Source organism: Manis pentadactyla, chromosome 2 (assembly GCF_030020395.1).
Source record: "Manis pentadactyla isolate mManPen7 chromosome 2, mManPen7.hap1, whole genome shotgun sequence".
NCBI lineage: Eukaryota > Metazoa > Chordata > Mammalia > Pholidota > Manidae > Manis > Manis pentadactyla.
The window spans coordinates 176,262,304-176,275,590 of NC_080020.1; the positions used below are offsets into that span (position 1 = coordinate 176,262,304).

At 40.0% G+C, this 13,287-nt stretch overlaps 1 protein-coding gene across 1 annotated transcript in view; it reads left to right on the forward strand.

Moving 5' to 3' along the window:
* Positions 1 to 210: 210 nt before the first annotated feature.
* Positions 211 to 13,287, forward strand: part of TGFA (transforming growth factor alpha) — a 94,494-nt gene continuing 81,417 nt past the window's right edge. The window contains exon 1 of the mRNA XM_036908305.2: positions 211 to 563. Coding sequence (XP_036764200.2) covers positions 524 to 563 — 40 coding nt within the window. The 5' untranslated portion in view covers positions 211 to 523. The remainder of the gene's footprint in view (positions 564 to 13,287) is intronic.

Here is a 13,287-nt window from a genome sequence, read left to right on the forward strand (position 1 = left end):
GGCCACTGCGCCGGACGCCCCGGCTCCGCAGCGGTGCCAACCCCGCGCGGGGGCCCGCGGCCTCCCCGAGCGCGGCCTGAGGGTGGTGTCTGAAGTCAGGCGCTTCCTGCCTTTTCCTGGGCCTGGGTGCTGGGCTCGAGCGGCTGGGCTCGGAGGTTCCCCGGTCGCTCCGCCCCGCCGCCCGCGCTCTGCACCGTGCGCGCCGCGTGCCCGCCTCCAGCCACAACCCTCCACCCGCTGTGCCCTTAGGGGGGCACCCCCACTGGGGCGTGAGGGTGGTCCGCCGTGCCCCGGTCGCCGAGTGACGGAGAGGTGACGGTAGCCGCCTTCCCATTTCCGCCCGGCCCGCAGCGCGGCAGGGTGAGTGCCAGTGGAGGCGCTCGGTCCTGCCTCCGCCCTCCCGCGCCGGGGGCTGGCCTTGCCTCGCCGGCGCCTTTTTCCCCCGCACCGCGGCGCCGCTTCGCCACTCGGGCACCGCAGGTAGGGCAGGAGGCTGGGGTGCCTGCTGCCCGCCGCCCGTAAAATGGTCACCTCGGCTGGACAGCTCGCCGTGTTCACTCTGGGTATGTACTGCGGCGCGCCCTGAGCCACCTGCCTTCTGCGGCACCTCGCTTTCTCCTGTCCCTTCCATTTCTCTTTCCCGGGGATTTTCTGCGCCTGCTGAAGAGAGTGGAGGGAGGCTATTGCTTTTCCAGGGTTGAAGGCTGGGAGGCAAGGGGAGTCGATAGGGCTTACCAGGGATTTGGGGAACCCATTGCAAAGTGGGGGACCGTCGAGCGCCCAGGCACTCCTCGGGAAGTGGCCACCTGGGCCGTGCGTGAGAACGCCCGCCCGGGAAGGGGAAGCAGAGTACGAACAGGCTTGAACTTTAATCCGCCGCGGCTCTGTGCTCCTACGCTTGCCCGCACCTACCTGCTTACCTGGCCGCCTCCAACCAAGCCCGTCTTCGCCGGCGTCGGTAGCGTGTAGAGTTGGAGAGGGTGGTGGGCGTTTGACCCTCCGCGGGACCTTGCCTGCTCCCGTTTCGAACCACCTGTCCACCCATGAACCCCAGCTACCGGCAGATGTTCACGATCAGCAGGGGCGTCTTCAACTTCTAACTTTAAGAGCTCTAGAGCTTTGGGGTAGGTTTTGGATTTTTGTGCGGATTAATTGTTCTTTTAATTAACTTCCTTGGGAGAAGTGGTTTAAGTGTCAGCCGAGGACAGGAGTGAAATCCTAGACCGAGCGTTACCAATTTCCTTTGAGTTTGTTCTTGGTGGGGAATGACGGATGGGGGAAGGGAGGGGAAGGTAAACCCAGCAAACCTGGGTCGGGTCTGCCAGCCAGTCTTTTTCAGCGGTGAAGTTCGCTGGTCTGTCTGTAAGTGGTAGGGTGCAGCGCTGCGCTGCCTGGCGGGCGTGCACCGCTCGCGGTGCCGTGTCTCTGTGATGTTGAGATAGCAGATTAACAGCCCAGGTGTCCTAGTTATTGCAGCAGCTTCCGTGAAATGAACTGTTCAGTCGACAGTTTTCCCGAGTTTTCCCCCGCACCGCGGCGCCTGTTGCTTGCCACAGGATCATTTATTAGACCCTTGGAAAAGCAATGGAAACCTCCCCCCATAGATGCCCAGAGCCACAGCGTCACCCAATTCTGTGTATGGTTTCAGGGGGTTCATGGGCCCGCCTGTAATCTACCCATGAAACGCTGATTAAAAACGGCCGCAGAAGGAGAGCATCATCTAAGGGGAAATTCAGAGCAGTAGTGGAACCGGATGCTCGGAGCTGTACCCCTACCAGAAACTTACCAACAGGTGGCATAATTACAGGCGGCGTTTTTCCCCCTTTTCCATGATCTTTTTATTTTTGGGGGGGATAGACAATTGTTCTGATTTTCGATCTTTTGTAAACAATAGAATACAGTAGAAGCATCCTGTGTGTGGGTTCCTATTGTAATGCTTTTGCAAATACTAGAAGTAATAATAATAGCTAACGCTATTTGAACACTTTCTCTGTGCCAGGCGCTGTTCTGAGCACTTTACATGTATTAACTCGTTTAATTTTCCTGATGAGGAGGTATTATCATCACCATTTTATAGAGGAGGAAAGTGAAACACCCAGGGCCCACAGTTATTAAGTAGTTGAGCCAGGATTATTATAGTGTGGAAGGAATGTGGGTATGAAAAGTCACCTGTGGTCACTACAGTCCCATCTCCCAGATTTGGGACTCTCCCTTGAGAGAAGATTATGTGTAATTCCCAGGAACTTGCTGCTAAATTAGGTTTTCTGTCAGATTCCTAGTATCTCAAGGTGGTCTTAGGTTATTCAGTGAAAGTCAGAGGGAGGAAAGCCTTTGGAAGTTGCCCCCACTGTAAGTTGGTCTACAGTCTGCTTCTCATGAAGACTGCATTCATTCATCATGTAATTTTTCTCTATTGCCTAAGAGTTTAACTTTATCTTTGTTTCCTTCCTTAAGAAAAAGATGTATAAACTTTAAAAGATTGGTCAGTATGTAAAACCTGGCTCATACAATTCCAAAATAGAGCAGTTGAGAAAAAAGTAGAGGAGAAGGAGGGCATGAGTAATTTATACCAGTAACAATTCCTTTTTATTTCTTTCTTTTTTAAAAAAAAAACATTAGTTATGAGATGGTAAGTATGAAAGCAACTTATGAACTATAAACTATATGACTATCACATCTGCCTCCCCCCTCACTTTCTGCTGGATTATTAAATATTACTCATCAGTGCCACATGTATCTTTAATTTGTACAATTCCTCTACAGCTGCTTTTCTCTCTAGTTTTTCTTAAATTAGTTGAAGGCAATTCCAGGCAAATCAGCCAGTGTTCCGTCATTCACAAAGATCTAGAAAACTGGAATCTCTTCCCTTCTTCCTGGGGACAGTCTGAGAAGGAACTGGCTGTTAGGAGGCTCCGTTGATGCTTCTGATTACTTGGAAGCAGAGTGTTGATTGATGTTTTGGCCGAGAGAGAGTGTGGAGACTGTTACAACATTGGAAACATAATCCAGGTTCCTGTGGTGGCTGCCCTCCCATGTCAGGTTTCCGCAGTTGGCTTGGCACCTCCAGTCCTACATCCTCCTCTGTGTCCAGGGAGCAAGATGTGTAATCTGGGCAAGTTACTTAGCTTCTCTGTGCCTTGTTTTTCTCATCTGTAAAATAGTGATATTAATAAGATTGTTGGACATATTTAATGAATATAGCATGATGCTTGCATGTAGCAAGAGTTTTATTCATCTTAGTGCCATCATCATCATCATTGCTGTTGTTACTTTGAACCCCATAGAATTCCAGATATCACTGCAAGTTATGTCAGTTCTCTTAACTGGAAGAGTTTGTCTGTCTTACTTATCTCATCTCCCAGCTTCCCACCCTTTCTAAGTATTTTCCTAAGTCAGAAAATACCACCCAGCTTAAAAACCTACTTAATGATTTTAGTGAATATTGTTTGGCAGATGACAAGTTCAAGCAAGTTTGGGGGTTCTCTTGGACATTGTGAATTCTTTCATTTTTGATACATTTGTATTTCTTCAACATTCAATAGTCGGTTGTTTACTGAAGTCAGCACTAAGACTGTTTTCTCATCTGTAAAGTGGGAATAATAAAACTGTGCCCACCTTACAGGTTGTTTAAGAATCAAATGAGATGCCCCCTGTTTTGAGAGGAATCTTCTGCATCCGTGGATGTTTTGTTGCCCTTGTCTAGCTTGGATTAATACTTAGTCTGTAGGCACAGACCTGATCATCTACATTTGCCCTCTTACAGCACTAAATTATGTTTTCTACCTTTATCTTGCATCTACGTACCACTTCAGTATTTTATTAAAAATAATAATAATAATAAGGGAGAAATGTGGGATTCACATATAAATCAAGTATAAAAATCAAACGAATATTCATATTTGACCTGATTGTTTATAGTTCATAATGCGTGATCAAAACCGAAAGTTTCAGTGATGACTGCCCTTGCACTGTTCACCATGTAAGAACTTATCCAGTATGTAAGAATTTGTTCACCATGTAAGAACTTGTTCGTTATGCTTCAGAAGATTGAAGACTGTTGAGAATTAGGCTTGGGGTTGATTAATGATTGTGCATTGAGTCCCCTATACAGAATTTTATTGTTGTTAACAACCATTTGATCAATAAATATGAGAGATGCCCTCTCAAAAAAAAAAAAAAACCGAAAGTTTCTGTGATATGACTGCCCTTGCACTGTTCACCATGTAAGAACTTGTTCATCATGTAAGAACTTGTTCATTATGCTTCAGAAGATTGGAGACTGTTGAGAATTAGGTCTGGGGTTGATTAATGATTGTGCATGGAGTCCCCTATACAGAATTTTATTGTTGTTAGCAACCATTTGATCAGTAAATATGAGAGATGCCCTCCCCCCAAAAAAAAAAAAAAAAAGAATCAAATGAGATGGTAAATGTGGAAACAATTTATAGTCTATAAGAATAAAGGGACACATACAGAATGAAATTGATTTTATAATACAGAACTGGGTTTTATAATCCAGAAATAAACATTGTTATTTTTATGGCAACTTTGAGATGTAGGACTGAATTGAGACCTAAAGAAGGACAATATAGGACATGAAGTGTCATTAAGGATGGGTGGGGATGAAACAGGTCAGCTTCCCTGTGGATTCTGGACTGAGGAACCAGTAAGGGGCATGATGTAAGCTGGTTCTCTTCTCCATTACATGGATGATGTCTTCCAGAGTAGACAGTGGAGGTTTGCCCAGGACACATGTTTGCCTTCTTGGGCAGCCATAATTAGGGAAAGTTCACTTAGAATATGGGCTGTAAAGGTGTATATGTAAGCCTTAGAGTCTGTGTTTCCCATATTTGCTTTTCTAAATTTTGGTTTCCTAGGATAAAGTGGTATTTCTGTAAATACTCAATGTCCTCTGCAAAGGGAACCTTTCTTATAGGAGTAAATGATGCTTTGTGTTGCCATGGTAACATACAAAAAATAGCTGCCTTTTCCATTAGACCTATCTCTAAAGGCCTTTTCAAAGTATGTTTGAACAAGGTCCCACTCTTTGGGCCACCCGCTAAAAGGGAAAGGCAATGGCAAGCAGAGGTTAGGTCAACTAAAATGGGATTAGCCTGACACTGAATTAGACATCTCGTGCTTGGTTTCACACACAAAACCCCTCGAGTATCTTCTACAGCAATGCCTTCAAATCACAAACCCCCACCCCCCGGAGGGTTTGGTTAAACCAGATTGCCTGGCAGGAGGTGGGAGAGTTTGTGCATCTAACAAGTTCCCAGGTGTGGCTTATGCTGCTGGTGGGGAGGGGTGGAAGGGACACATGGGGAAGCACTGTCCTTCAGTCAGTTGCTGTTAGGGAAGCTTCTGGCTTAAGCAATTGCATATTATTTAAAGTACATTCTGACATTTATAAATGCCTCTGTGAATTTATGACCAATTATTATAGGCACTTCTACAGCCTGTCTTGCTGACCAGGGCAGAGTTGGAACTCTTGCTGAGATCCTTAATTGTTTTAAGTGTTCTTGTAGTTTACACATGGAAATTTAATGATCCCATGTTATTAGATGTAAGCTGACCAATTCTAATCGTGTCATACTTTCTTATTTTGGATTGCCATTGCAAATATTTTTAATCACTTCATTTTTAAATATGAGGTTTACTCTATGCAAAAGGCTAATATATTTCAGATTGCATATAGACAGAGGACTGAGGTACTTTTATGGTAACATTTGTTTTCATTTTGCCTTTTTTTTTTTTATTCCTGTGACATGTCAAGTATAAAAACATTTCATAGAATCAGGAAAGCCTGAAAGAATCTGCACTATCAGAACTATCCCTAAGGAGCTCTTCAACTGCATGGATATTCCCTTTAGACCAACTCTAAAAATCTGGGTAAATTCTTTGGAAGCATTATGAATTGGTTGTATTGAATATGATTTAGATAAGTAGTTGTTACCCAGGCTTAGAAAACATTGGAAGCTTCTTGAAATGGAATTGTATGTACTTGCTAGAGCATTCAACTTTTTTTTCTTAAGTCAGAAGAAACACGATTTTCTTTCACAGGGCGTCTCTCCCCTAGTCAAACTAACTCTATGCTCAATATCTCTGTCTTTAGTTTTTTGTTGTCCCCTTATGTTGAAAATGTTCCAGTTTTTCCAACCTTAGTGTTTACACTTCTCAAGTTCTCGTAGGTGGCTAGGGCTTCTTCAGGAAGGGGTGTGCACATAACTCCTTTGTTTGTATAACTTGGTGGGACTCCGACCTGCTATTGCGTTAACTTTTTGGGTTTTAAACTTTGAATATGTGAACTTCTTAGGGTGGGAGCCTCAGCAGCAGAGTCCCGGCCCCTCCTTGTCCTACCTTGGATTAACACTGCTTGGCACTTGCCCTCTCTTCTTCACTCATTTGAAGGCTCCTTGAGGGCAGAGCCCTTGGTCTTCATATTTGACCTTGGTCCCTCTGAGCGCAGGCCAAACCTCAGAGGAGGCCGCTAAGCACTTGATGACCCCTTAAGTGCCAGCGCTGATACTCCAAGTGTAGACTCAGTCGACAAACACTTAGCCACACATTTACCAATAATCCTGAAAAACTCTTTATTATGATAATTAAGGGAGGTTACATATAAATTCTTAAAAGGCCGATGCTAGTCTTCAGAATATGTCTTAGTATTATTTTTAAATAGATTATGATTTAATGTTTTTAATGGTTGCAGAAACATTTTTCTTTAGACTTTTTAGAGATTCTGGAGAGCATAAGATAAAAAGTGTTTCAGTGGCCTGTAATTCTACCACCCAAAGATAGCCACGATTAACATTTTGTTATATAGTATATGAATGAATGTATAGGTAGATACTCTTTAAAAGCATATATGAATTCCAATAGGATCACACTGTTGAACTTACATTTGTAACTTAGCAGCCTTTCATAATAAACATTTTTATATCATTAGGCATACATCTATAACATCCTTCTTAGTGGCCGGGAAAAATCCCTTGACTATATTTACTATAATTTAGCCAATTTTGAAGGCCTTTTGACTGTATAGATTTTTCCTATTTCTCACTGTTATGAATAATCCACACACTGTTGCTGGAAATATAAGTTAATACAACTTTTTCAGAAGTCAATATGGCAAGCTATCAGTTTAAAGTTTGTATAACTTAGGTTATCGGTTCCACTTTTTGATGTTTATCCTACATAAATACTTGTCTAATTGTGCAAAAAAAACATATAAGGCATGGTGATTGTTGACTTGTTTATAATACTAACAAGTTGCCGGTATCATGCCCTTATAATTATGTAAGGAGTTTCTGAAAGCTATTTTTATGTAACAATACAATGATTTACTATGTATATATTTAAAAGAATAAAGATACTCATGATAATATTAAATTTAAAAAGGCATAGAACCATATGTATAAGTACCGTACTTTGGTTTGAATTGTTAATTTTTTATAATGAGCATGTATTAAATTTATGATATCTAAAGTAAAAGAAGATAAATGATACAACAGGCATTCTTTTTTTCTTTTTGGGAGTGGGGGGGAAAAGGTTATACCCAACTTTATTTCCACAGTGGCAGGTCAATCACTAGAACCTCGTTCACTCAGAGCAAGTCTGCATGCAGCAAGCTGGTCTCTGCCTCTGGGCCTCTCTGCCTGCACAGCCATCTTCGGGCCTTCTGTCCTCGGCGCTGCCACCACTTCAGCCTCTGCTCTCCACAACAGGCATACTTATAGATAAATGTTTGGGACATCTTTGATTGTTTAGGATAAATTCCTAGAAATTAGCCTTTTCTTCTACCAGCAGCGTACAAATGCCCATTTTCTTGAATCTTCCACAGCACTAGACAGCAGTTTTAACATTTGCCAAGCTGATTGGAGAAAAAAGATCTCAGCCCAGTTTTCATATTTAGTGTTTGTTAAGGTGAATGCATTTGTTTCTTGGCCATTTATCAACTTGTTACTTGCACCATAACATTTTCAAATTTCTTTTTGATTGATCATCCTTTTCTTAGAGTTTTATAACAATACTACATATAAAAAGGATATTAATACTTTGCAAGTATTTCCTCACTTATTGTGTGTCTTTTACTCTTTTGTTTAAGGTATTTTTCACATACCTAAGGTTTTTATTTTTATGTAGCGGAAACTATATATCTTTTCCCTTAAGCTTTCAACCTTTGCTTATATATTTAGGAAAACCTTCCCTATCCTAAGATAAAACAAATATCTTCTTATTTATTTCTTCTAATTCTTAGTGGTCTATATATTATGTTGCACTCTTCTATCTTTAGTTTATTCTAGTGTATGGTGTGAGGCACAACTAATTTCGTTTTCTTACAATAGCCCTGTTAATAGTCTCAACTGCTATTTGTAGAATGATCTGTCCTTTCTACTGTGGTTGGAAATTTCATTTTTATTATATGCTAAATTATTAAAAATCCTTGAATCAGTTTGTGGAATTTTAGTTTGGTTCCATTATTTTGTATTTTTTATCCTTATTGTGAATTTGTTCATTCATGTATTCTACAAATATTTATTGAGCACCTGTTTTGTGCTGGGAGTGCTTCTAGATACTAGAGAATCTACCAAGAATGACACAAAGTTCTGTTCTCATGGAGCTTGAGTTCTAGTGGGTGAGACCTTTCCCCTGCTTTCTGTTCTAATTAGTTATTGCTGGTATTTAAAAGTTTCTTAAAGAAATATTTATTGTATAGTGGTTTTTGTTAATTCTAATATCTTTCAATTGATTCTCTTAGGTTTCACAGGTACATGGCCACATAATCTTAAATACTGATAAGTTTGCCTCCTTCCTTTTAATATTTATATCTCTTTAAGTTTTTCTTATAATACTGGTTAGACCTTAAAGAACAACATTTTTTAAAAGACAGTAGATAACCCTTGTATTTTCTTGATTTAGTGATAATGTTTACAGCATTTAACAGTTCAGCATGAGGACAATTTTGTGGTTATATATATGTGAATATATATATAGTGTGTGTGTGTGTGTGGATATGTATATATGTATACATAAATATATGAGCTTCATCATGTTAATAAAATGTACCTCTCTTCATAACTTACTAAGAGATTTGGCATTTTGCTGTTTGATTTTTAACAGAAGAGATAATACAAGTTTTCTTTTTTTATCCTCCAAATGTTTTGAGAACTATTATTGAATCAGTTATGTTAAAGCCATCCTTAAATTCCTGGAATGAATCCTTCTTAGCTATATGGTATTATTCTCTGTATATGCTGCTAGATTTGATCCATTCTGAAGTATGTGGGGCATTGTTTACTTTTCAGATTTTGATATCAGCATTATGTCAGCTTTATAAAATAGATGTTAAGCCAGACCATCTGCTCTAAGCTCTGCAATAGTTGAAATATCATGACAATCAATGGTTCTGTGAGGCTTGAAAGAAATTGCAGATGAAGCTTTTGAGCCTCATCCCTGTTTAGCAGTCAGTTCAAGTTTTCAACCTCTTGAGTCATTTTTGGTAATTTCTTGTTTTCCTCACAATCTATTCAAATCAGATTTCTAAATTTTTATCACAGATTTATAAATGATCTCCTTTTAACTTGAAGTATATTTTTTTGTACCTGTGGTCCCAGTTAATATAACTTTACCAAATATGAAACAATATAAGTACCCATGTCCCCAAAATAAAATACATTTTTAAGTTTGTTTCCCTTGGTAATAATATCTTGAGGAGGAAAAAAACCTTCTTTTTAATCAAATTTAAGTGAACCAAATTCACATGAAACCTTCATATTTAATAGTGTTCCCAGCAGCCCAGGTAAATAACTAATGTATTTGCATAACTGCATGTTCCCAAGTTGTCATAGTAATGCCATTTCTGATTTGGGTGCTAAGTGGCATGGTAATTTCTAGCAGAGTCTGCTAAGCAGCTTCCTATTGATTCCTCCAGCTTTAAAAAGTTTAAAAACCTCCAAATACACTACTGCATCCTTTAGATGCAACTATAGCATTTGGAGCAAGGAGACCAAGGCTTGTGTGGGAGACTTTTGTCCCTCTTTGCTCATTTGCTTTTTGTTTTTGTGTTGTTTTTAAGATCAGTACTTCTAGGTAAAAATATTGGATGCTTACAAAAAGACCATATTTTTAGCTTGAGTTCTTCAAGGCCTTTGATCTGAGTTTGAATGAGGTCAGTAAACAATTCTCCTGGGCACTTAGAGGATAGATGCTCCTTTACTGCTCTTTTCATTGTCTCTTGCCAGGTCTGAGGCATTCTCTGTGTAATTACTGTACTTCCAAGAGGTTCAGGAGATTAACTGGCTAAATGGTACAGGTAATGCAGTGGCACAAAAGCGACCAAAGCTGATAAATGAGAAGTTTGCAATTACACACTCTGCTCCCCTCCCTCCGCCGGGCCTTGGCAACCAACAGGGAAAACACAAACTTAGGCTGCTTTTCTTGGTTGAAAGAAACAACCTAAGACCTTTAACTTTTACCATGGCAGTGACTCAGGAATTGGTGTCACTATGGAGGGACATAACCTGTTCCCCCTATCTGTCACTGAGCTCAGCTAGAAACTCTGGGCTTGAGCGCTTCTCACCTGGGGACAGTTTCTGGGTTACTGTCTTTGTATTGGAGGAGCACATCATCAGGCCAGTCTACATGCTGTGCACATGCCCAGTCAGCAGATTTAAACAATGACAGATGTTTTTTGCACATAGCAGACCTTGGGTGTTACAATTAGGGTTTCAGGGGATGAATCATGGGTCCCTGAACTGGAATGAAAGCAAGCCTGGGGCCTGAGCATTTTTTAGGGAGGTGAGGTAAACTTGTAGATAACACAATGGGGAATCCTTCTGGATCTAGACTCTCTAAACATCATCAACCATTCCCCTGCCCCCCAAGGAAAACCCAAAAAACAAACACTTCTTGTGACGGCCACTGTGCAGGTGCTTAGTGTTCGCAGCACTGTGAATAATACCCTCTGGTCACAACCTCCCTCTGTAGGCCATTCAGGATATACTCCTCCTCTGCCAATCTCAAAATCCTGCTCATTCTTCTCCCAGAATGAAATAGAAATCAGAGTCTACAAACAAAAGAATTTTTAAAAACCCAAATTTGACTCATTAGAGACATCCTCTTATTGGGTTTAATTAGCAAGTGTCTTACCAGATTGCTCTGTGTATTTGTATATTCACTTCTTTCCTTCGAAAATGGAATTTGCTATTTTAAAATCTGCTTTTCACTTACAGTATACAGGAAAAACGTTTCTGTGGCAAAAATACAAATATATTTATCAACCTATTGTCTTATTAATGATTGTAACACTTTTCAATATGCAACTCTATCATTGTTTATTTATTCACCCCTTACTGATAGAGATGTAGGTAATTTCAGACTTAAATACCGAAACTGAAATGAAAATTCTGCAGCTAATCATTTCCAGCATCTTTTAATTATCTTCTATAGATAAATCTCCACAAGTGGATTACTAGGTCAGAAAGCACATACGTTTTTACTTCTTATGTTTCTACAATCTTCCCTCTAGAAAAGCTGTACAGATTTATACTTCTACCACCTATGTGTAAATGCCTATTTATTGGCAAACTTGCCTATGATGAATACTGTAATTTTCTAGACTCTTCTAATTGTGTTGGTGAAATGGCATCTCATTGTTTTGTATCTCTTTGGTTAAAACCAAAGTTTGTTACAATTGAATATTTTTTCATGTTTGAGTATTTGAGTTTATTTTCTTGTAAATTACTCTTTCTGTTTTTAGACAATGTTGTGAGTAGGTTAGTTATTTTCTTATTAATTTGTAAGCAATTTTTAAACATATGTTGAAAATATTTTCTTCATTTTGCCTTTTAAATTTATGTGTTCTTGGGTTTTTGTTTTTAACCTTTAAGGACTTAAAATCTGTTCATTATTGCCTCATGGTTTCTACTTGGGGTGGGAAGGGATTTGTTATGACTCTTTGATCTCTCATTTTCCCTGTATTTTAATGTTGTTACTTTTTGGATTTGCATTTCAATTCTTTGAGAAGTATTTTGGTTCAGACGAGAGATGAAAATCTACATTACCTTTTTGTCAAATAATGATCCAATTACTCTAATACCATTGGTTGAATAATTTGTTCTCTATTCAATGATTTAAATCCCACTTTTGTCACTTGATACATTCCTAGGAGTACTTGGGTGTGTTTGTGGAGTCTCTGTTCTGTTCCATGAATCTGAGGGTCATCCTGTCAATCTCTGGGGTTGGGAACACATCACTGCCCCAGGAACTTGGAGTAGAGAATATTGAGAACCAGGAAAGTAGACAGTATGTAATAGGGGTATCCCTTCACTTCTCTCATTTGTGGCAAGACGTCTACTTCCCTCCCACCTAGGGTGTATTGGAGAAAGAAGTATTTGAGGTGGGGGGGGGGCGGAATTCTTACTGTGTTTTGATACCTGGGGAGAAAGGATGATTAACCTCACTGCTGGGCTTGGTTGAAGACTGATGTACACTGGGTCTGACTATACTGGAAAGGCATGTTGATCCTGCCTATGTGCCCCTATTCTTGCTGGAACCTTGTTTTTGCAGGAATTGGGGTCAGGAGGCAGGCCTGCAATCCTCCATGTGACATTTTGGTTAACTGAGACTATAGTTTCATATCCCCTTCTTGAAGGAGAGCAATGCTATGGCCCACCTGGAGCAACAGACCAAATCTGGCACATCTCACTGGAACAGGGACTAATTAAGGAATCCAAAAAGAACTTAACTGGCAATCGCAACATTCTTTTCTGTATTAAGATAATCTCAGATATAGTAGCCAGAAGAATGCAAGATCAAATTATGAAAATTAATTTTTAGGTAAGATTTCAGATAACTTGTAATTTTCTTCCCCTTGGATTGTTCCAGGATGTGCCCCCAGACTCTAGAGAAATGCGTATGAGTTCCTTGTCTGCCATTTTGGGGGTTTCAGGAAAGTTTGAGAAGTCCTTTCTCATGTGGGTGACTGATTTTCAGATCCTTAAAATGGAGCAAAACATTAACTAAAACAAATAACTTCATCATTCTGCTCGCTTTAGATTTAACTTGCTTTTCTTTTTCTAGGTTTTCCTAAGGTGAAAATTTATATTAGGTCTTTCTGCTTTTCTAATATATTCATTCAATGATACAGATTTCCCTCTAAGCAGTGCTGTGCTACATCCCATAAATTTTGATGAATTATATTTTCATTTTTGTTTATTTCAAAAATATTTCTCAACTTCTCTTGAGATTTCTTCTTTGACCCATGTGCTCTTTAGAAGTGTGTTG